Genomic DNA, 25,675 nt, shown 5'->3' with positions numbered 1-25,675 from the left:
CTTGTCCACAAATGGTCATCTGAATTTCTAATACCCTTTCTTCAAGCATCTGTCCTCTGACTCTATATTTTTAACTTTAGTTGGTGCATCTTTTTTTTTTCATCCTCCTCTTCCTCATGTTAATTTTTATGTTTTCTCAACAGAAGAAATCCTCAGCATATGAGAATATGGGCTAGGAGTTTAAAAACCCCCAAGGAAAGATCCATGGCTGTGGGGTGGGAGTTGCTTTATTTGGAAGAACAGCCTTCCAAGTCAGGGTGGACCCACCGAGGAATGGCTCCTTACCTGGCAGGCTGGAAATCTGCCTTGTGGAAAACAAGAGTAGTCTATCAGTGTCTTTCCGTGTGCTCAGCTGAGTTTGTAAACATTGATGCAGTGATTTAAGTTAGCCTCAGGAAGGCTGCATTTCCAAAGAAAGCCAAACCATAAATGTTTCTGGTGGTTTTATATTTCGTGTTTTTTGTATAAATCTCAGGGAGAGCTGTTTATTTTCTATTTGTGACCTCTGGTCCTGCAGCAGTTATGCTTTATTCCATACTCTCCTGAAATCGTATCTTGCAATAGATCTCTCAATTTTGGATCCATTTGATTGAATTGATTCATATAATTAAAATGCTCTTTTCACATTGCTTTCTTATTCTATCTTTGTAATACTGTAGAGCTCAAAAATTTGTTTAACAAGAAACATACTATTTAAAGGAAATCTCAGGAAAACCTTCTTCAGTATTTATAGTGTTATAAAAGTAGACATCGATTCCCAGCTGGTTTTTATCCAAGTTTCACTATACAGATGGCTGTATATACTGCCCTTCAAATCCCTACGGGAGAAGATTTATAATGTCTTCCCTCTTCCTCCTTTAATAACTGGTTTCAATGTCTAATAGTCATCACGAATGTGGAATTTTTTTCTCAGGTCTGACTTAAATCTCCCCACCTGCATGTTAACCATATTTCTTTGTCCTTTGACCTCAATAGAGGTGGGGAACTAGCAGTAATTATTACTCTTATATTTCTTTTTCTCTTGAAAGACAATGCTTCATCCCTTGTACAAACCAGTGATAGTAATAGATTCAAATTTCCCAGAGAAAAATGCTTGTCTATTAATTCCACATGAAATAGATATTATTTTATTTCAGAACCAAGAGACCATTTAAAAAGTAATATAGCACGTTTCTAGAAAATTCATATTGTACCATTAGTAGAATAAAAAGTAATTGTCTATCCCCCCCACCCCCACCCCCGCCATCATCTTACTCTTCAGTGTAACCTTTGTTCCTAAATTAGAATCTTGACTTCCAGGCCTTTTTCTGTGTAATTAGGTAAGAAAGTAAGTAAATAAGCTAGTAAACCAACAATGAGCAAAACAAAGGTGTGTCCTAAGAGCATGACAATGTGGTTTTGATTGTGACTTCCTTTCTGTCTCTCTTATTAGAGTTTTGGCTACCCAGCATAAAATACCATGAAGGAATCTTAGTTATACAGTTGTGCCAGGTTTTAAACATTATATGTATACTTTAAAATTTATGTTAAATTAGGTTAAATTTGATCACGTTTAAAGTGTGTGGATATATTGATACAACCGTGGAAAACCGGCCGTATTAACTTAAGTATACCCATCTGATCCACTGGTTTCACAACTGGGCATGTAGCCAATGGAAGCGAGTCTACCAAAAGGCATGTAGTAGACCGTTCACAGTCTCATTATTTATAATGGCCCTAAATATCCTTCAAAGTAGAATGGACAGAGAAGCAGTTAGAGTCGTATAGAACAATAAAATAGAGGAAGGGAAAAAAAAGATTGAGATTTTGGACGATGTTGAACTAAAGAAGCTAGACACAAAATAGTGTATCTGTGTATATGACATTCAAAAGCAAACGAAAAATTAGCTGTAGTGAGAGAGTTAAAAGTGATGGTTTGTTGTTGTAGGATTATTGATTAGGTACGTATCAAGGGAATATTCTAGAGCGTTGGGTATATTCCATACCTTGATCTGCGTGGTGGTTATGTGGATAGATGTATGTGTAAAAAGTAACTGAACTACATACCTAAGATGTGTATGCTTTATTTTATGTTATACTCCTCACTTTCCTCCTCCATTATATCTGAGGCCTCTGAATCTGGAACTGGTTATATCTTCTGGGTAAGTGACCCCTCTTTGTTGCAATGCCTTGTCACATATTCAAGGCAAAGTCTTTGTAGGAGGGGAGGAAATTTATTTTTATTGTTTGTTTTGCTTTGTGATATAGTACGTATTTTTCTAGTCCTATATTACCTTCCAGGAATTTATACTTCAATTAAAAAAATTTTTTTAGTGCATCACCATAGTATTATTACATATAAAAAAGCCAGAATTCTATTATAGCTATAATTACCTGAATATTCTCCCTTCTGTTATTTCTGTTTCCTGGTTTAACTAAGTACAGTTATATCTCCCAAATGGAAATTTTATTTAGGCTATATTCTAATATGTATGGATTTATATAGCTTTATATCTTTTTCATAACTGGGGAAATTTGAGTACAGGCTTTCTTCTTGGGATAATGAGAATGTTCTGAAATTATATAGTGGTGATGATTACATAACTCTGAGTGTACTAAAAACCACTGGATTGTACATTTTAAGGGTGAATTTTATGATATGTGAGTTATATCTCTATAAAGCTCATGTTAAAAAAGAAGCTCTTAGGGACTTCCCTGTGGTCCAGTGGCCAAGACTCCATGTTCCCAAGGCAGGGGGTCCTGGTTTTATCCCTGGTCAGGGAACTAGATCCCACAGGCTGCAACTAAGAGTTCTCATGCTGCTGTGATGATTCAGTATGCTGAGTGCTGCAGCTGTGACCTGGTGCAGCCAAATAAATAAACAAAATGATTAAAAAAAAGAAGCTCTTAGTAATAAAGGTATTATGGTTAAAAAAAAAAAAAAATTCAGGACTTCCCTGTAGCTTGAATGGTAAAGAATCTGCCTGCAATGCAGGAGACTCAGGTTCAGTCCCTGGTTTGGGAAGATCCTCTGGAGAAGGGAATTGCAATCCACTCCAGTATTCTTGCCTGGAGAATCCCATGCACAGAGAAGCCTGGCGGGCTACAGACCATGGGGTCGCAAAGAGTCAGCAATTCAACCAAAGTTTAAAGATAAATCAAGAAAGTCTCCTAAAATGTAGAAAGAACAGGGCATTGAAAATATGATACAAAAAGCAAAATATATAGAGAACCAATTCAGGAAACCCAAGAACTATTGAAAGTTTTAGAAAGAGAGAAAAAGCGGAGGACAGGAAATTAGTAAGGAAAGAATGTGAGACTTCCTAGATGTGAAGAAAGACATATCAAATAGTAGAACAGGCTTAACTGAAAAGCAAGTGTAAAGAATAAAAACTCTCTAAACTAGACATCATCACCATGACTCCTCAGAGTACAAGAGAATGAGAAGATCCTATGAACCTCTAGATGGAAAAAAGGAAGCTCGTCTACAAAGGAACAAAAATAGGACTAGCACAGGTTTCTTATAAGCAATGCTCAGCCAGAAGATAATGAAGCAATGCATTATTTTCAACCTTGAATTATAGATCTGGATAAACTATTCTTAAACTTGGAGGGCAAGAAAAAACGTTTTTAGAGATAAAAAGAAGTTTGCTTTCCACACACCTTTTCTGAGGAAGTTACTTGAGATTGTCCAGTGAAACAAGGCAGCATAGCAGGAAAGAAATATCAGAAATTTAACCAAAGAGTGTTCCAATAGAGGAAAGCAACAGACTTAGTTCCAGGCTGCTGACTACACAGAAGGGCCTGGAGAACAGTCCGCCCATGATGGGACTGGAGAATGAAGGGGTTTGGTTGTAAAGTATTCAGGGAGGGGAAAAAGCAAAACAAAAAACCCCACAGCTCAGCTATACCTCAGTTAAAAACAACAACTACAACATAACCCAGACTTCAAAGATGAGACAGTGTATTTGAAATTAGGAGACTTCACAGCTTCGATTAAGGCAGGGAATGCAACTCCCCCATCCCCTTAGAAAAAGCCCATAAACGTTCTACGGCCAAAGTATATGCATAAGGAAATGCAATCATAATTTGTACCTTGGGTCTGTCATTAATAGTTATATAGTTCATTATCATGAAAACACAATTGACTGATTTTGAACTGTTTGAATCAAGCTATACAAAAAGCACTTAAGGTCTTCCCTGGTGGCTCAGTGGTAAAGAATCTGCCTGCCAGTGCAGGAGACATGAGTTCAATCCCTGGTCTGGGAAGATTCCACACGCTGCAGAACAACCAAGCCCGTGGGCCTGGTTCTAGAGCCTGGGAACTGCAACTACTGAGCCCATGCACTCTAGAGCCCATGCTCTGCAACAAGAGAAGCCACGGGAAGAGAAGTCTGCACATTGCAACTGGAGAGTAGCCCCCACTCACCGCAACTACAGAAAGCCCTCACAGCAACAAAGACCCAGCACAGCCAAAAATAAATAAATAAAATTATTTTTTTAAAAAGCACGTAAGGCTACATTATGGTCATAAAACAAAATATAAATGCTATCCATCTTGATGAAAATAAAAGTACAGATGATTTGAAAGATGAAAGGGGAAGATACAAAGTAGAGGGAGGGGCAAAGAGGGATTAATATCCTCTGCTTAGAAGACGAAAAGCCATAGGATACCATCTGTAATTGACAGAACAAAGAAGAAAGTTTAAGAATGTAATGTAAATTACGAAGATAACCAACAAATGGGGAGGAATAGTGCTCGAAGCCTCTGCCAGCTTAGAGACTATCTCACGATCTCTTTGTTGTGTATTCCTTTCCCTTTGTAATTCCTTTTTGTCTTTCTGATGAGATGAGGATGTAAACCCGTGTGTCAGTCTACCCTCTGAACCTTTTGTACATTATTTACAGAACTCCGAAAGCATCTTTTGTACACAAGAGCTTTCTAATGTCAACTGTAGAATTAACATTGGAAATTTCCCGTAACCATGCTGCCTACCAACCAATAGTTTTGTTTTAGTAGCATCGCCACCTTTGTCTACATGTTAGTATGAGCGCTTTTGCTATAATTTACATGCATTCCTGGAAAATTTGTTTTGCAAAATCACATACTGGTTATCAGGGCTCATGATAAAAAATATCATTAGCAGAAGCCCATTTAAAAATCTATACAAATTTATAGTTAGAGCACTGACAACAAAAAAAAAAACAATAAAAATCTTGATTAAAATACTAGCACAGTTAAAAGGTATGCCAGTCTCCTATAGATAAAAGAAATGTTACAGTATATTTGGGACTTCATGTGAACAAAAGAGTTGAAAGTAGCTCACTGGAAGGGAAAGTAAAGAGAAGTTGAGGCTGTTTGTTTATGGAGGCAAAGACAAAATGCACTGAAGATCAGGGAGGACCAAACAGGAAGCACTTCCGAGACAGGGCATATGGTCAAGCAGAGCTAAGAGGAAGAACTAGGAATGCAGTCAGGACTCAGTTCCTCTTATGGCTTGCAGCGTTCAGCTATGTTTGTTTACTTTGTGTTCAGCTGCTCTTATTTGGTGGCACAGGATGTTAAAATAATGAGAAAAGTGACAAATGAGTAGGTGTGACTTTTTGTGTAATATTAAAAGTATTCCTGTTTGCCAGTTGTGTGTAGGTTAATAAACCAGAGTTTTAGCAGAACATGTTATATTTAATTATTTTAATATGCTTTGCCTTTATTATATTAGAAAAGTAATTAAAAAGGAGACAAATGAAATGCTGATATTTGAATTCTGGGAATACATGTCTTAAGACATAACTTTGTTTATTCAGATTTCACATACTGGGTTTTCATTCACAGTTTCAAGACAATGATGAATAAAAAACATGCATGATGGTGTTATTATTTGTTATAGAACTTTTTTTTTTTTAAGAAAACATTTAGTAGCTAAATATACTATTTTAGACAAAATTTCTGATGGTTGCTTTCTACCATTAAGACACACTTTGAGGATTAAGTCAAACCTAGCACTGACAGAATGCTCTTTTTTGTTGTTGTTAAGAAAATCAACAAAAAATCATATATGTGTAAATATTTTAAATATATCTTACCAAGCCACAAAACAGATTCAGAAGGTTCAGTTCAGTTCAGTCACTCAGTCATGACCCCATGGACTGCAGCACGCCAGGCCTCCCTGTCCATTACCAACTCCCGGAGTCCACCCAAACTCACGTCCATTGAGTCGGTGATGCCATCCAACCATCTCATCCTCTGTCGTTCCCTTCTCCTCCTGCCCTCACTCTTTCCCAGCATCAGGGTCTTTTCAAATGAGTCAGCTCTTCACATCAGGTGGCCAGAGTATTGGAGTTTCAGCTTCAACATCAGTCCTTCCAATGAACACCCAGGACTGATCTCCTTTAGGATGGACTGGTTGGATCTCCTTGCATTCCAAGGGACTCTCAAGAGTCTTCTCCAACACCACAGTTCAAAAGCATCCATTCTTCAGCACTCAGCTTTCTTTACAGTCCAACTCTCACATCCATACATGACCACTGGAAAAACCATAGCCTTGACTAGATGGACCTTTGTTGGCAAAGTAATGTCTCTGCTTTTTAATATGCTGTCTAGGTTGGTCATAACTTTCCTTCCAAGGAGTAAGCGTCTTTTAATTTCATGGCTGCAGTCTAGTTTATCAAATGTATGTAGTAAATAGAAAGATAATTTCCATAATTCATTTGAATACAATGGAATTAAATATTATAAGGATCATAGACAATATTAAAATATTAAATCATTTTATTTTCTAAATCTGTCCCCTTTCTCCCAAGCAATAATTCTATTTTGCTGTTTCAAAATATACATAGAATTAATGGTTGTTAAAGTTTTCTGTTTTTTTCTTAACTAAAAATCAAAAGTCTGTTTCACTTTCTTAAAAACTGTATATATAAAAAAAGCCTAATAGATTTTCTTACTTGAAAACTCGTTTTCAAATTTCAAAATTGTCCCTTTTCACAGAGTTGCTATATATTATGTCTTGATAATATATAATATATAAAACCCTTGTTTTATGACTGGAAAAAAAATGTGTTGGCAGGCCTTCTTGGGTTGACATTTTAAAATCACTGTCTAAATCTACCTGAGAAGTTTTATTTTTTTTTTGGTAATATGAGGTATGAATAAATGTTCTATTACTTTTTCAACACCTGGTCCTGGTTGCTTGCAGTTTTAGTTGAGATGAACTGGAAAGTTTTCTCAAGTTATTAGTCTTATTGTATAACATTTTTAATACTCAGTTAATTTTGACTTGTTTTATGTAAGATTCTGATTAAACTTATATTTAAAAATGTCACTAGTCTGTATTTTAAAGCATTTGTGTAAAGTACTCTTTTAATAAATTTAAATTACCATGTTTTGGATTTTTACCAAAAACCCCCTGCTTTCATGACATGTATAAGAAGTGTTAGTGGCTTGTGTATGTAAGAAAAAGATACACACAGGGGAAGAGACTAGAGCAGCAAGGGTGGATAATCGCTAATTCACAATGTAGTATTCTGTTGGCATTTCCTGTTATGAAATATAGCCATTTGTTCTTTGGATCTCATGCTTTATGTTGGAAGGTAGCATTATGTAAATATGGTTGTTGAGTCCAAGTCTGAGATTGGAAGATGCTAACTGAATAAAGTTTAACTATATTTTTGAATTGAAGACATTCTTATCTTTAAGTTGAACATATGGTTATTGCAACTGAAATCTAAACAGACCTGATGACTTTCTCTGATGATTTCCATTTTTTTAGGTCTCTCTAAAAATGGGAAATAGATGGGGAAACAGTGGAAACAGTGTCAGACTTTATTATTTTGGGCTCCAAAATCACTGCAGGTGGTGATTGCAGCCATGAAATTAAAAGACGCTTACTCCTTGGAAGGAAAGTTATGACCAAGATAGCATATTCAAAAGCAGAGACATTACTTTGCCAACAAAGGTGCGTCTAGTCAAGGCTATGGTTTTTCCAGTGGTCATGTATGGATGTGAGAGTTGGACTGTGAAGAAAGCTGAGTGCCAAAGAATTGATGCTTTTAAACTGTGGTGTTGGAGAAGACTCTTGAGAGTCCCTTGGACTGCAAGGAGATCCAACCAGTCCATTCTAAAGGAGATCAGCCCTGGGTGTTCTCTGGAAGGAATGATGCTAAAGCTGAAACTCCAATACTTTGGCTACATCATGCGAAGAGTTGACTCATTGGAAAAGACTCTGCTGCTGGGAGGGATTGGGGGCAGGAGGAAAAGGGGATGACAGAAGATGAGATGGCTGGATGGCATCACTGACTCGATGGACGTGAGTTTGAGTGAACTCCAGGAGATTAACAATTAGTAATTAACAATTGGGTGATGGACAGGGAAGCCTGGCGTGCTGTGATTCATGGGGTCGCAAAGAGTCGGACACGACTGAGCGACTGAACTGAACTGAACTGAAAGGGCAGTTATGTTATGAATAGATTGTGTGTATTCTGAGCCTTTTAAATTTCTTCTCCTTCAGGTCCTGGAGATAGGGTTGGAGAGGTAGGCAGTTACGTACCACATAGACCCTTTCAGGGTTTCAAGACTTTTTAGTTGTTGCCTTAGCAGTACTTGTCACAATAATGATTAAGTAATTGTTCATGTAATTGTTCTATGACTATCTCTCTTGGTCAACAAAGCTCTGTGTGTCCAGAGACTATACTGCCATCAACTGCAGCACAGTGTTTAAAGAAATAAATGGAGCTCACTGCAGTGTTAGATCTTAATCCATTTCATGTGAAAATTTGTTTTCATATATTTAATGTGTCGGAAATGTTCTTGTGTAAAAATGTTCATCCTCTGCACAAAAGATCCCATCCCCTAAGAGAGTGACATGTAATGAGCTGGATTAATTAGGAGAGCATTCTGGGAGTCATTTGTCTTCTTTATTTGTTGGCCGTGAGGACAGACTTTTTTCTGATTTGTTCATGGGCTTGTGCTTAGCAGTAAGAACAGTCCCTAGCACAAAAACATGTGTTGAACCAATGGATTAATAAAAGTTAATGACACTCTTAACTCAATAATAAGAAAGCAAACACCTTAATAAAAATGAGCAAAGGATTTGAACAGACACTTCACCAAAAGAAGATATAGGGTGGCAAATAGGCACATGAAAAGATGAACAACATTATTAGTCATTAAAAAATCCAAATTAAAACCCCAGTAAGATGTTGCTAGATAACCTATTAGACTGGCTAAAACCAAAATACTTGGCAATACCGAGGCTATTGAGGATGTGAGGGAATAGAACTCTCATTTGTCACTAGTAGGACAGCTGACTTTGGAAATTAGTTTGTCAGTTTCTTATAAAGTTAAGCATACATTTAGCATATGACCCAGCAACCCTAGAAATTTACTTATGAAAAAACTGAAATCATTATGTCCACAGACACGTATGCACATAAAATACTATATGAAGATGTTTGTGAAGTTTTTATTCATCATTTCTAAAAATTGGAAACAACCCAAATGATCATGAACTGGTGAATGGATAAGTCTAAACAAACTATGGTTCATACAATGGATTACTACTCAACAAGAAAATAGAGCAAACTACTGATACAAGCAACAACATGAATGAACACCAAATACCTTACGCTCAAGTAAAAAGAAGCTAGACTCAAAAGGCTATGTGCTATATAATTCCAATTATAGAACATTCTGGAAAGGAATAACTATGGAACAGAAACACAGACAAGTGTTCCCCAAGGACTTGGGATGGGAAAAGAGAATTGACTACAAAAGGGGAGCTTTGGGGAGTAAAGGAAATAATCTATCTTGATTGTGACTGTGTTTTTGTCAAAATTCATAGAACTATTTTGAGAACACCCTGAACCAGAAAAAAGTGAATTTTACTGTATGTAAATTATACCTTAATCAAGCCAACTTAAAATCAAGCAAAGAAGGGATTAATGAGGCTCTTCTCTGTTAGTACTTAAGCTAGCAGATTGTTAGCTTGCTGCTGAGAATCAGGAATGAACTGTGCTTTACCAAGGGACCAAAGAAACTAGTGAGACTCAGCTCTGTGCTATGCATTTCCACTGTTCTTGCCCCTCGCTGCAACCCACCAACTGTTGTTGTTTGAAAATGAAAGTTGCTCAGTTATGTCTGACTCTTTGTGACCCCATGGACTATACAAGTCCATGGAATTCTCCAGGCCAGAATACTGGAGTGGGTAGCCTTTCCCTTCTCCAGGGGATCTTCCCAACCCAGGGATCAAACCCAGGTCTCCCTCATTAAAGGTTAATTCTTCACCAGCTGAGCCACAAGGAGTGGGTGGCCTGTCCCCTCTCCAGTGGACCTTCCCAATCCAGGAATTGAACCAGGGTCTCCTGCATCGCAGGTGGATTCTTTACCAACTGAGCATCAGGGAAGCCCCATATAAGTGGGCAAAAAGGCACTTTAGAATCCTTAATCTCTTCAAAATATGCACTAAACAGGTAGAATATATTACAGGCTTGGAAGTTTCTTGTGACAAGGTCTTTATTTTTTGTGTATTATAATCTGTAGCAAAACCACTAATTGACAAGTGCCATTTAGCACCGTGTAAGACACTGAACTCTCACTTGTTTGCTACCCCATAGAGTTGCTGTGAAAATCAGAAGAGGGCATGTGCTAAATAAATACAGGTAGTTATATTGCCAGATATTAACCAACGTAGGCATAGCAAACAAACCTGGATTTTAGGCATCAGAGGGTAAACCAGGAAGACAGTGTGGCTGAAATGTATAGGAAGGATTTACTGGCCTTGTATTTGTGTTTGGCTCCATTGTACTCTTCTTGCCCAGTGAGGAGAAACTGTGGTGTTCTGGGGTTCTGCCCATTGCATTGATGAATGGCAGGAATTAGATCTGACATAATAGAATGGGAAGTGACTAAATGGAAGGAGTGCTATTTAGGAAAAGGTTGGACTTAGAGGTCTGAAAGACTGAATCTTCAACAGGGTTTGTTTGCGTTTTTGGTACTCCAGTCTTTAATGAGGTGAGAGTCTTCTTCTAGATCTAGGTGACAATGGTAGTAAATGTGCTGTCACCCATACGAAACCCTTTCTTTTGATATCTCATCTTCCAGGGTTTTTTCCACTTTGGTTCTCTATACGTTTTTGTTCCAACACCAGTCTGCTTTTATGCTCAAGGATGTTGTCATAAACCCATTGATATCAGTGATAAAGTTTTAGCTATAGTCCTAACAGATTTCTCTTTTGCTTTATATACATAACACACACAATTGGAAACCTTGACTTTTTGGCTCTTAGATTGCTATATCATATGTCTTGCAGAGGTACTCCACGTTGAGCTCAAGAAATATTTATTCATAAGACCTTATTTGAAAACTCATTTATGGGGTATTGCAGAGTTATGAAATGAATCCTAATAACAATATGGCTTTGGCAAGAGCACTTAACATCTGTTTTTTTGCTTGCAAAATGCAGTTGGTAGTTTCAACTTTGCTGTTGTCACCATGTTGTTTTAAGAGTCACAAAAGCTTAGGAAAGCTTGCAGTTGACTCTGAAGTTTTGTGCTGATGGGAGATAGTGAAGAACAGGGAAGCCTGGCGTGCTGTAGTCCGTGGGTCACAAAGAGTCGGACACGACTGAGCAACTGAACAAGGCGGTAGTATTATTAATGGCACGCTCCTCTTTATTTTTACCGCTCCCAGAAGAGGGTATGCTGATGAATTGTATGTTTTTCCAGGGAGAGTCACTCCGGGGCAGCTCATGTCCTATATTCAGCTCTTCAAGAACAACCTCAAATCTCTAGGGAATCACTGTGGGCTCCTACAGCTTGGGCTGGCCACTGTCCAAACTCTGAAACACCCACAGACTGCCAAGTGGGACAACTTTCTGGCTTTTGAAAGACTCCTTCTCCAGGTATGTTGCTCTGGGGGCTTCTTGGGATATTAATAATTAAAGTTTTTACTTCCAGGGAAAAATTTAATATTTATTATAATCTGAGTAATAAATCATATTGTTGACATGTGCCCTATATCATATTCTGTAAGTGCCCCCAATTTAAAATGCAAGTAGCAGCTTTTTCTATTTTTTTAGTTTTTCTACTTTTTTTTTCTCTTGACAATAATGTCTTTGGCTTCTCACTCAATACTTAGATAAATGTCTTTTTGAGTATTTAACTAAACTTTGAAAACCTCTTCTCGATTTTATGCCATTTGGACCTTTCTTAATCTTCATGGCATCTTTATTCAATCCTTGCTACTTTTCCTGTAGAATATGCTACTTTTTATACTTTTTCTGACAATAGTTTCTAATCCTTACAACATATGATAACATGTGGCTTAAAATGATGTTTAGTAACAGATGAAAGGGAGGCAAACTCCCTTTGTAGTTTTATAAAGAGATATGTACATGGGGTATGGCCTTTTCATTATTGTTTAAATATTTGCATGGGATACTTTAAAAAACATGTGTTTTTTAAATTATAAGGTATTTTGAAACAAAATATTATGACTAGATATTTATGTATTTTACACATAGATTCAATATAATTTAGTAATTTTTTATATTTATATGCTTTTCCATTAAAGAAATAAAACTAGAGGTAAAGTTGAAGCATCTCTGATACTTAACCCTTTCCATGCTCTGATTCTCCTTTTTCCTCTCCTGTGGTAATCAGAAGCTTGATTCCTTGTTTCTATATATTTATTAAAAACTTATTTTTCTATAAATAATACAGAGTATTGTGCTACGGGTTTTACTTTTTATGTAAGTGATGTCATATTGTAAATATCCCTGAACAACCTGCTTTTCCCTCTCAGCATTCTGTTTTTAAGATAACCCAAATTGACATATACAGATTTAATTGTATGAATATTCAACAGTTTATCCAATCCATATTGATGTATAGCTAGACTGTCCCATATTTGTGTGTGTGTGTGTGTGTGGTTAGAAAGAATGAGATGAATATCCTGGAGCTTGTCTTCTGGTTTACATGTGAGAGAGTGTCTCTAGGGCACATACATTGGAGAGGATTGTTAAATTTGTTGGCCATGCATATTGATGAGTTTAAAAAATATCTGTGACCAAACTGACCACTAGACTTTTCATGAGTATTTTAAGGATTCTAATACCATATGTAAGTTGAATTTTCTAAGTGCTAACTGGTATATTGGAATACTCCTGACTTTTGATTGGTGATCACACGTCCAACAGCCTTGCATTTTGCATTTATATTTGTTATCCACTTTTTAAAAAAAAATGTTCATTGGAGGATAATTGCTTTACAATGTTATGTCAGTTTCTGCCATACAACGATGCGAATCAGTAATGATATACATATGTTCCCTTCCTCTTGAATCTCCCTCCAGCTTCCCACCTCCCACCCCATCCTACCCCTCTAGGTTGTTACAGAGCACTGGATTGAGCTTGTTTTCCTTTTTCTTTCTGTGTCATTGGTTCTCCTGTATTTCCTCTGCAGGCAGTAATATCTGTAAATAATAACAGTTTTATTTCTTCCTTTCCACATGTGATAGCACTTTCTTTTTAAAAAAAATTTTAATTGGAGGCTAATTACTTTACAATATTGTAGTGGTTTTTGCCATACATTGACATGAATCAGCCATGGGTGTACACGTGTTCCCCATCCTGAAACCCCCTCCCACTTCCCTACCCATCCTATCCCTCTAGGTCATTCCCAGTGTGATAGCACTTTCTTAGTGCACTGACCAGGCATACTAAAACTTGCAGTGAAAGTAGGTGTTTTCATCTTATTCCTGACTATAAAGAAAATGTTCTAAAGTTTTACTGTTAAATATTATTTTTTTGTTTTTAAGTTTCTTCTTAATTATATTTTGCTGAGTAATTGTTATTGCTATTTTTGTCATGCGTAAGTATTGAATTTCACTTAATGCAGAGTCTAAATTTTTAGATGTATATATATATATATATATATGGGCTTCCCAGGTGGCACTAGTGGTAAAGAACCCGCTTGCCAATTCAGGAGACAGAAGAGATACAGGTTTGATCCCTGGGTTGGGAAGATCCCCTGGCTGAGGGCATGGCAACCAACTCCAGTATTCTTGCCTGGAAAATCCCCATGGACCGAGGTGCCTGGTAGGCTGCAGAGTCGCACATGACTGCACGCAGACACACATGCATCTGGGTTTACTATGGTAAACCCTATGAAGAATTCATAACCTATAAAGAATTCTTTAGGTAGCCTATGAAGAATTATTTTTTTATATTCTAGCAAGAAAGTTTGATTTAGCTTCCTCAATTAAATGGGAATAAAGTACCTACATCACAGTGTTATCATCAGGATTGAATGAGATTGCATATGTGTATCACTAAGTTATACTGCTTAACATATAGTAAATGCTTAGTAAGTCTTAGTCATTATTCTTTTAGCTGAACCAGAAATATTGCCAATGCTTGCCAGTTTACTTTATGTAAATAATGGTTTTAATATATTCTCACCTAGATTTTATTTTTCTAAATTAAAATTTATTAAGGAATAATGAGACTGTTACATAGAAATATATTACCATCTTTTTTACTTACTATTTGATAATGTTTAACAGTATTTTTCTTTAAATCCAGATTTAAATGCCATTGTTTCTACACTGTATATCTGATGTTATGCTAATCGTTTCAAAGAAAAAATTTTATTGATCATAACTTGATGATGGTTATGAAACAATCACAAACTGTATAGCAGAGGAAGCATCTGTGTTTATGCTTTCTGAAAAGCATACTTTATAAATATGTATGTAATATCTATCTCCAGTTATTTTTTAGGTAACAATTTACATTTCTAAATTAAAAAAAATCCAATTTGGAAAATGGCTTTTAAATAAAATGTAAATGATTTATAGAGCCACTCAAGATTTCCCAGGTAAACGTTGCTTTAGTTTTAAACGTTTTCATCTTTGTAGTGAAAAGTAGACATGGCGTCTTGTCAGTTGCCAAAGTAGTTTTTAATAGGTAGAATTAGTTTTCTTTATGAGATACTAAATTTTAGAGTATCTGTTCTGTAACAGATCAAGTTTAACTAAACTAAATGACAGTATGTCTGCTTCAGTTCAGTTCAGTTCAGTCGCCCAGTCGTGTCCGACTCTGCGACCCCGTGAATCACAGTACGCCAGGCCTCCCTGTCCATCACCAACTCCCGGAGTTCACCCAAACTCATGCTTGTCCTATAGCAAATTGATGAGTTTTACCTTCTCAGTCTTCTAGTGCTTCTGTTAGGTCCCCCAGCCAGATGGCTAGGCTTGGAAATGTAATGGCTCATTTTAGGTCTGTTCCTGACTTCGTCAACACCCTGGGAGGTCCTGACTTGCAAAGTGCTGGCAATATTATTTCCATAAAGAGTGAGGGAGGAAGCAGAAAATGGTGATCCCTAAAGTCAGGCCAGAGTGTTGTTGACATTTATGGAGATTTTTCATTGGATTTTTCCTGAGAAGAAAAATTGTGGAGCATGCTTAAAAGAAAACCTCTTGTTTCTTTACTTTCTACTCTTAACACTTCTGATACCAAATGTGTAGGAGTTTTTCCCACGCCAGGCAATCTTCCAACTCACTCCTGGGTGTCACACCCACTGGAGGGTGTCCTGTAATTCAATTGTGACTGACTAAATGGAGTAGCACAGACCCCACAGGTTATGGGCTCAGTCCCACAAGACTGCTCCCCACTGTAGACATCAATTTCAAGTCTGGGCCTCGGATACTTCTGACCAACCCACTATCAATCAGGGTTCCCATGCCCCATCCCCACCCCTTCCTCCTTGGGTTCCATAATTTGTTATAATGGCTCACAAAACTCAAGGAAACATTTATTTAAGTTAACTGGGTCATTAGAGCTCAGGTAAGGTCCAAAAGGATCCTGAGAGCAGGAGCTTCTGTTCCCATGGAGTTGGGGTATCCCATCCTCCCAGCCCACGGTGTGTTTACCAACCCAAAAGCTCTGTGAATTCTATACTCTAGGGAGTTTTATGGAGGCTTCATCTTGTAGGCATGATTAATAAGTCAGTCTCTAGCTCTTCTCCCCTCCCTGGAGGATGGGGGATGGGTATGTAACTGAAAGTCCGAGATTCTACTCTTGGCTTGGCCTTTCTGGTGATGGCCCCCATCCAGGAGCTACCCAGGAGCCCACCAGTAATCCCCTCATTAGAACAAAAGATGCTCCTATCACCCAGGAAATTCCTGGAGATTTAGGAGTTCTGTGTGCCAGGAATCAGGGTCCAAGACCAAATATTGGAAACAAAGATGTTCCTGGCACCCCTGTTGATCAGGAAATTACAAGGGCTTCTGTGCCTGGAACTTTGGGCAGAAACCAAATATGTGTTTTTAACTGCAAAGGCAAGTTATTAGGAGGAAACACCGCACGCCCCCACAGATTTCCACAAGGAGAGGTTCTTCCTAGGCATGCTCTTGGTCTGTTTCTGACCCTTTATTCCCTCCTTTCTTAGGGAGAGGGAGTTTTATCCAGTTAGCAAGTTCAGGACAAGTGAATGGGCTCAGCTCTCTTTTCTCCTCTTGGGAGGTGTCCCGCCTGCGGAGGGCAGTGTGAGGCTCAGCTCTTTCAGAGTCAGAATCTGCCCTCATTGACTGGCCCCCTCTTCTTTTTCTACCCTTCTTATTCTTTATTCTGGTAGCTTGGTTTGACATTTTGAATGAAATGTCAAATATTTGGGAGAAAAGGTTAAATGGGGATTTATCAGTTATATCTTTGGAGTTGTACACAAAGAGAGGAAGGGATGAACATAGTACAGAAGAAAACTTTTTTATGACTGAGCTGAAAATAGTGAAAGTCATTTTCCATGCTGAAAAGAAAAGGGGCACATTTGGCTTGAAGAATACTACCATTTCTATTGATTCTAAGAAATCCTTTGTTTCACATTTCTGAAATTGGGATGCATCTTGGAATCAGTGGCATTTCTCAGTTTAAGTGCAGTATTTTTCCCCCCTTGCTGCTGCTGCTAAGTCGCTTCAGTTGTGTCCGACTCTGTGCGACCCCATAGACGGCAGCCCACCAGGCTCCCCGTCCCTGGGATTCTCCAGGCAAGAACACTGGAGTGGGTTGCCATTTCCTTCTCCAATGCAGGAAAGTGAAAAGTGAAAGTGAAGTCGCTCAGTCGTGTCCAACTCTCCGTGACCCCACAGACTGCAGCCTACCAGGCTCCTCCGTCCTTAGGATTTTCCAGGCAAGAGTACTGGAGTGGGGTGCCATTGCCTTCTCCGTCCCCCCTTGCTAGGGTACATCAAATAGTGCTGTGTGTTACAGTCAGTTGTGTCTTAGAGTCAACGAACTTGGGTTTTGAAGGTAGAAGTCAATGAAAATTTCCCCAGACCTTGGGTCTGACTTGGTACCTTTCTTACTGCTCTTTTGGCAAAGTCTTGGTGTTAAAATTGTGGCATTTGAGTGGCAGCTTGCCTTCACTGGTCATGAAAAGTGAAAGAAAGTAAAAGTTGCTCAGTCGTGTCCAACTCTTTGTGACCCCATGGACTATACAGTCCATGGAATTCTCCAAGCCAGAATACTGGAGTGGGTAGCCTTCCCATCCCCAGGGGTTCTTCCCAGCCCAGGGATCAAACCCAGGTCTTCCGCCTTGCAGGCAGATTCATTACCAGCTGAGCCACAAGGGAAGCTCAGGAATACTGGAGGGGTAGCCTGTCCCTTCTCCAGTGGATCTTCCTGACCCATGAATTGAACTGGGGTCTCCTGCATTGCAGGTGGATTCTTTACCAGCTGAGCTATCAGGGAAGCCCGATCATGAGTATGATAGAAAGATTTGTCACTTGGAGTAGTTATCTCACTGTAGTACCTTTCATAAGTTAAGTTGGTCTTTCTTTTATTCAAATTTGTGACTATTAGACAATGCTGTGAATACATTATGATAGTTGAAGCAGTACTGAACTTTCTCCTAAACTTCTCTCAGACCAAGGAATAGATGCTTTGAGAAAGATCTCTTGGCTAGTGCTACCAAATCCTTAGGTTAAGATTTTTATGAGTGGATTCCTGATAGCTTAAGAATGTGACTTAGGTTGGATCCCTAAATATAAGTTGTGTGATATTTGAGATATATATTAATTTATGGTACTAACATACAAATATTTGATTATTAAATTTTCTTATTTTTAACCTGTTTTGTGTATGTTCTTGTGCAGTTGTTAAGTCGTATCTGACTCTTTGCGACCCCATGGACTACAGCACACCAGGCTTACCTGTTCTTCAATATCTCCTGGAGTTTGTTCAAACTCATGTCCATTGAGTCAGTGATGCCATCCAACCATCTCATCCTCTGTTGCCCCCTTCACCTCCTGCCCCCAGTCTTTCCCAGCATCAGGATCTTTTCCAATGAGTTAGCTCTTTGCATCAGGTGGCCAAAGTATTGGAGTTTCAACTTCAGCCTCAGTCCTTCCAATGAATATTCAGGGTTGGTTTCCTTTAGGATTGACTGGTTTGATCTCCCTGTGGGCCTAGGGATTGTCAAGACTCTTCTCCAGCACCACAATTTGAAATCATCAGTTCTTTGGTGCTCAGCCTTCTCATTTTAATTAAAATAAAATGTGTAAGACATTTTATTTACAGCTCCCAATTTCTCATTGGGAGCTAAAAGTTAGTTAGAACAATATACCTGAAATTAGTTAACTTTATTTAAGAAATATATGCACCCAGAAACACTATTTAGAACAAGTGAAAACAAAAAAATTCTTTTAAATAAAAAGGCTATGCTATCTCTCAACTTCTGTAACCATTTGTTTTGTTTTTCATCTCTTTTCTGTATGGCCTCAGGCTCTCTTTCTTCCTGGTTTTGGAGTTTTCCACATTATTACTAGATGTTAAATATTAATCCTAGGAGTAGAATCATAGATCTCTTCTTCCTAAGCGTGAACACACGCATGCCTACACACACATACACACAAACACACACATGTTCTTTCATCCTGTCCCGTGTATAGTAGGCCTAAATAAAGAAAACTAGAGCTAAAGCAACTTGATTCTGACAAATAGGGAGCCTTTAGGCCTTAACAATTGTTAATCTGTCTTATTAGAATGTTCTTTTACAGCTCTTCTCATGGCTGGTCAGATTAAAACTGAAATGCCATTTCCTCAGGGAAGCCTTCCCTGGATAGCTTTTCCCTGAGAAGCTCTAAAACTTTGGAGCTTCAGCATCAGTCCTTCCAATGAGTATTCAGGGTTGACTTCCTTTAAGATTGACTGGTGTGATCTCCTTGCTGTCCAAGGGACTCTCAAGAGTCTTCTCCAGCACTATGATTCAAAAGCATCGCTTCTTTGATGCTCAACCTTCTTCATGGTCCAACTCTCACATCTGTACATAACTACTGGAAAAACCATTGCTTTGACTATATGGACCTTTGTCACCAAAGTGATGTTTCTTCTTTTTAATATGCTTCTTGGTTTGTCGTATCTTTCCTTCCAAGGAGCAAGCATCTTAATTTCATGGCTGCAGTCACCATCTGCAATGCTTTTGGAGCCCAAGAAAAGAAATTCTGTCACTGTTTCCATTTTCCCCCATCTATTTGCCATGAAGTGATGAGATCAGATGCCATGATCTTAGTTTTTTGAATGTTGAGTTTTAAGCCAGCTTTTTCACTCTCCTCTATCACCCTCATCAAGAAGCTCTTTAGTTCCTCTTCACTTTCTGCCATTAGACTGGTATCATCTGCATCTCTGAGGTTGTTGATATTTCTCCTGGCAATTTTGTTTCCAGCTTGTGATTCATCCAGCTTGGCATTTCATGTGATGTACTCTGCATATAAATTAAATAAGCAAGGAGACAGTATACAGCCTTGATGTACTCCTTTCCCAGTTTTGAACCAGTCCACTTCTCCATGTCTGGTTCTAATTGTTGCTTCTTGACCTGCATATAGATTTCTCTGGAGACAGGTAAGGTGATCTGGTATTCCCATTTCTTGATTGGCTTGCAGTAAATGGATAAAGATTTGAGTGGTTTACCTGAGTCTTAAATGATATCTTGCCCTATGGCCTTTAGGACAGAGGCTTCTTAATGTTCCCACCACCTAGTGTCACCTTTTTACATATATATTATGTGATCACCCAAAATAATGACAGTGATTTGCAGTTAGCCTACCAGCTTAATGCAATCAAGTTCTCCTGAGTGAGAAATGAGTAGGATTATGTGGGCCACTTTCAGACTGTGCAGGGAAAGGACAGGTATGTGCTTTTCCTACACTTTCTTTGTGTTGAAATGTAAGAATAGGATGTGGCTGACTTGAATTACGAGAGGACGCTGCTGTGTTGAAGATATTTAATAGAAAGATGGAAGAACCATACCTGGTTTGCTGAAGATGGTGTAAACACCATACCAGCCCTGGACTCCTGACCTGGTCTTCATGTGAGTGAGAAATATATTCCTATTTTGTTTAAGCCACTGCAGTTTTGAGTTTCAGTGATAGTGGCCAAGCATTCTAATTAACGTGGCCATCTTTCACTATAATTTTCATCACAGAAGTCTGTGCTGTGAGTCTTGTAATTCTGATCGTTTATGATCTCATGGGAAAGTGATCACCATAATGGAGTGTCTTAATATTTTTACTCTTAAACATCCCTAGATTCTGAGTTATTTGGAAATAATGTAGGAGATTTAACTTATTTTTATGAAACACTAAATAGAGTTTAAAATTTTTTCCACAGAAATTTATGGGTAAATTTCCAGATGAAAGACATTTGTAATTAAAGAGATCTGAGTAGCCTAAGATGTTGGTTCTTTAGGGGCTCATGTAATTAGACTCTTATATTAACTCAAAAGACCTCTATTCTTCTTTCTCCTCACAGTTCAGAACACCTGGGGAGACACTGCCTCATCTGTAGGTAGAATAAACTTTACTGGTCCTCAGAAATATAAATCATCTCTTCATCACTTTCTGCCTCCTCCAGGGAAGCTCTGCCATCTAGTTCCTTGCCAAGAGAGGTGTCACTTCCAGATGGTGGAGAGAAAAACTCAAACGCATTTTCCAAAAGAAAATATTCTTTTCCATTTCATATAATAACAATCTATTGAACACACACTGTTTGCCAGATAGTGAAGTTATAAAACCAAAGCATAAACGGTTTCTTGGATGAGTGTTCAGTTTATTCTGTAATGTGGATTAGCTGTCAGTGCTTAGTACCATCTGTGCTATTTTCAGGGATACAGGACCAAGTAGGATTTCCTGGCCTGGTCTGAGTACCCGAGTACTGCATTTATAGTATTTTAAAAACAAATTTCTTGAACTGCTGATTTAACTTTGAGGATTGTATAGCAGAGGTTGGGACAAGTTATGAATTTGACCACGGTCCTACCACTAGAGTCAGAACCAGGTTAAAACCCAGATATGTCTGATACTGAAGCCATGCCCTTCGCTGCTGTGTAGTGCTGGAATATTTATCCTGCGGCAAGGCATCAAGTGACTATTGGCCACTTTCTTCTCATACTCCACTCATGCTTGTTCTCAGGCATTAGTATAAAAAAGTTTTCAAAACACAATAAGGTCTACATAATTCATTAAGATTTCAGTTTATATCATTTAAATTGATAACTTTCTCTGTGAACACTGAGATCATTTAAATGTGTTTTTTCACTGATTTGTTTGTTATTGATACATATATAAATTTGGCATCCAGGTTAGAATTTCATCTTGAGCTTTGCTCCTCAGCAAGCCTTTTTTTTGAAACCGCATGAGACTTACACATTTCTCTGTAAGCATACAACGTCTCTATTTCACTTTTATCCCACAGAATATTTTATTTTAATCTGGTTCTTCTCTTCTATCACATTAAGGTATTATGTTTTTGAATAATAAAAGAGAAAGACACATGGAAAATAGAAAAATACCCATGAACTTTTTGTTCCTTTGCCCAGGGAGGGCACATTGCCAGGTTTTGGAGTTGGGTGAATTCGTGCCAAGCATCTGATTAGAAAGTGAGAGTTGAATATATAGGCTAAGTAAACTGTTTTAAACTGGGTTTGCCTTAGAAGCAATGATATCATATGTTATTCCAGCTGGAAGCTAGAGCTAGTAATCAGGCAAAGTAAGTTCAAGACTAGCAATTTTGGTTCTAGCGTTTTGTGGGTCTACCAAAAAAGTTTCAAATACAGACTATGCCAGTGGCCAAAGGTACATCTGGGTGGGGCTTCATTTTGTGAAAAACAAGAAGGGTACAGCCATTCTGGTTTGCTTGACCAAAAGGGAAATAATAATGGTTCGTGCTTCCCTGCATGGACTGAATCTTCTAAGGCTCTCCCTCCAGCTGTTTGTACTATGCTGGCCACTCCAATGCTGGGGTTCTCTTTTCCTATTTAAACATCCGTGTTTTTAAGAACGGAAGGCAATAATACTGTCTAATTGATGTTTTCTTTTTATAGTGTTTGTCAGTCTTGGAGAAACCAAGTCTTGCTTATGCCCCTTCACAGGATGTCTTGGGTGCAACCTAATGGCAGGTCTTTCTGAAGGAAGCCTGTGTCTGCCTGCATACGAGTCACTCAGTCCAGTCAGATTCTTTTCGACCCCATGGATGGTAGCCTGCCAGGCTCCTCTATCCATGGGATTTTTCAGACAGGAGTGCCAGAGGTGTGTTGCCATTTCCTCCTCCAAGGGATCTTCCTGACCCAGGGATCGAACCTGCATCTCCAGTGTCCCCTGCATTGCAGGTGGATTCTTTATCTCCTGAGCCACTGGGGGATTCAGCCTATGCCTAGGCTGGCTGAATGCATTGCCCGTGGATTCTTTATCTCCTGAGCCACTGGGGGATTCAGCCTATGCCTAGGCTGGCTGAATGTCTCAAGGACCCCAGTGCTTCACTTCTGACGTGGAATACCTAAGGTGCCAGAGACTTGCTTAACATCACTAACGAGCACCTGAGACTAGATGTAGGTTGGGCCTGGGTGTGGAGAAATCTAAAAAGCTTTCTGTTTTTTACCACTCTCAAAGAGTTGCTGCTGCTGCTGCTGCTAAGTCACTTCAGTCGTGTCCAACTCTGTGTGACCCCAGAGATGGCAGCCCACCAGGCTCCCCCATCCCTGGGATTCTCCAGGCAAGAACACTGGAGTGGGTTGCCATTTCCTTCTCCAATGCATGAAAGTGAAAAGTGAAAGTGAAGTCACTCAGTCGTGTCCGACCCTCAGCGACCCCATGGACTGCAGCCCACCAGGCCCCTCCGTCCATGGGATTTTCCAGGCAAGAGTACTGGAGTGGGGTACCATTGCCTTCTCTGCAAAGAGTTGCATAAATGAATTATTTATTGAGGATTTTTTTTTTTTAATGGAGGACAACAGTGCTACTGATCTTCAAAAGTAGGAGAAATGTTTGTTCAGGATCCCAAGTTTCTTTCTGGTGAGGGGCATACTCGGTTTGGCCATGCCTGGTTTACCTTAGCACCTTGACCAAATGTGTGTGCCTTGGTGGCCCCCTTGCTACTTCCATCTTTGCTTCTAAGGTGAGGGTCTCAAAGCAGAAGAGCAAGAAGACTGAGTGGAAGCTGACCAGTCTGTCCCCTTTTCTCCAGAAAGTGTTGGCCTTGAAGAACAGAACATCGAATGATCCGAATCTCCTAAAGCAGACATCCCTTACGAGGGGTATTGTACGTGGCACTTCTGCGCCCTCTTTCAAGGAGCAGTGTTAGCTTATAACTTGCAGGATACTGTTGCAGTGTCACTTTACAAACATTATGGAAATAGTTCTTCTACAGTAATTGATGGAATTTCATATCTGCACAGAAAAAAAAAATCCACAACTGGGCGATTCCATGTTGGTTGTACTGTATGTCTTTAACAGGAATTTTCCCTACTACAGTATGCAGGAACACTGTTCTTACTTTTCTTTTAATCTCCTGATTTTGAGCTCTTAAAAAAAGTAACAAATAAGCAAAACAGTTGCCAATAAGCCTATTCCTAGGGACAAAATGTGTTAAAAATTGATAGATTACCATGCTGCCACATGGAGCTATTTCTGTTATTATTATTATATATTTTTAAATCTATTGCAGTTTGACAAAAAGAGTACAAAAGATTCCTTTTTACTTAGTCCACGTAGAGTTGATATAGTCCTTTTTCTTTTTAAGTGAGTTGTTTTGTTCAGTATTTCTGTTTTGTTTGATGTATTAGTAAGCGTTGTTTTCTTTGCAACGTTTTGGATTTGTAATGTTAAATGGAAAAAAAATAAGGAAATGAAATTGGAAAAACATTATTTTTAAGGTAATTTTGTTTGATGGGTTTCTTTTTTCTTTTGCTCCCATAGAATTTTGTTTTAAAGATTATAGTCTAAATTAGAAGAGAAAAGAAAAAGATACATTGCCAATAATCCCATAAATATATCTCTTTAGAGGAAAGCTGCCTGTTTAAATAGGATAAAATACAATAGCCAAGGCATGAGTTACCAGCACTCAACTGACAAGAATAGTTTCTAATGACACCTACCTGATTGAAATTCTCTTTATGAATAATTACTATACTGATTGTGAAAAGGACTAATTCACGGTGTTCTTGCTTAACATGATAAAAGAATAGAGGAAAAAAAGGAAAATATAGATCAAATTTTAGAAGCAAAGGCATTTCACGTTTGTACTGGTGAAATTACCTCCAAATGAAGATTACTTCTTATGTACCCAGAATATAAAATCTGTCTGCTTAACCAACAGATATTTATTGGGCACCTACTAGACACCAGACGGAGAAGGCAATGGCACCCCACTCCAGTACTCTTGCCTGGAAAATCCCATGGATGGAGGACCCTGGTGGGCCGCAGTCCATGGGGTCGCTAAGAGTCGGACACGACTGAGCGACTTCACTTTCACGTTTCACTTTCACGCATTGGAGAAGGAAATGGCAACCCACTCCAGTGTTCTTGCCTGGAGAATCCCAAGGATGGGGGAGCCTGGTGGGCTGCCGTCTCAGGGGTCGCACAGAGTCGGACACGACTGAAGTGACTTAGCAGCAGCAGCAGCAGCAGCAGCAACTAGACACCAGACACCATCTTGGCACTGAGGCTGCATCAGTAAACAAGTAAAACAAGGTCTCTGCTGTTGTGGAGCTTACATCATATAATGAGTAAAGTCAAGCAACAGACAGTTAAATAATGAGCCTGCAGTCAGCACAGATTTTGAGCATCTTGGGACTTCCCTGGTGGTCCAGTGGTTAAAACTCCACCTTGCAATGCAGGGGACCTGGGTTTGATCCTTGGTTGGGGAACTAAGATCCCACATGTAGAGGAGCAACTAGGCCCATGCACCACAGCTACTGAGCCCACTTGTTCCCAAGCCCATACACCACAGCTAGCGAGTCTGCATGCCACAGAGGAAGATCCCACATGATGCAAGGAAGATACCGCGTGCCACAACTAAGACCTGAGACAGTCAAATAAATAAATATTTTTTTAAAGTTCGTTGTGAAGCATCCTATTAGAAGTTAAGGGTTTTTAAAAAATTAGTTTTCAATTGATAAAAGATGCATGTTTGAACTCATGAGTGATTCCTTTTGGGTATGCCATAGCCCACTTCACATGCATCCATAATATGCATGTTAGTTATAACATGAGTGATGGTTGCTTGCATCCAGCTCCATCTGTCATAGCCACACCAGCACTGACAGACTGGCATCTTAGGACTTATTTATCCATCCTTCCCCTTCACTTGGAGCTTGCTTACGTGATATATGAGGCTCGTGGTGTATATTGGTTCACTGAATATAGTTCTTCACA

General features: G+C 38.8%; 1 protein-coding gene across 3 annotated transcripts in view; it reads left to right on the top strand.

The window, feature by feature from the left end:
- The window catches only part of SCFD2 (sec1 family domain containing 2), a 395,614-nt gene that overhangs the window by 58,730 nt on the left and 311,209 nt on the right, over positions 1–25,675 (top strand). For all 3 annotated transcript variants that reach the window (XM_061420162.1, XM_061420163.1, XM_061420164.1), the window contains exon 4: positions 11,701–11,876. In XM_061420162.1, coding sequence (XP_061276146.1) covers positions 11,701–11,876 — 176 coding nt within the window. The remainder of the gene's footprint in view (positions 1–11,700; positions 11,877–25,675) is intronic.

This window comes from Bos javanicus, chromosome 6 (genome assembly GCF_032452875.1).
Source record: "Bos javanicus breed banteng chromosome 6, ARS-OSU_banteng_1.0, whole genome shotgun sequence".
Lineage (NCBI taxonomy): Eukaryota > Metazoa > Chordata > Mammalia > Artiodactyla > Bovidae > Bos > Bos javanicus.
Note: the sequence above shows the minus strand (reverse complement) of the source record. Positions and strands in the feature narration are given on the sequence as shown.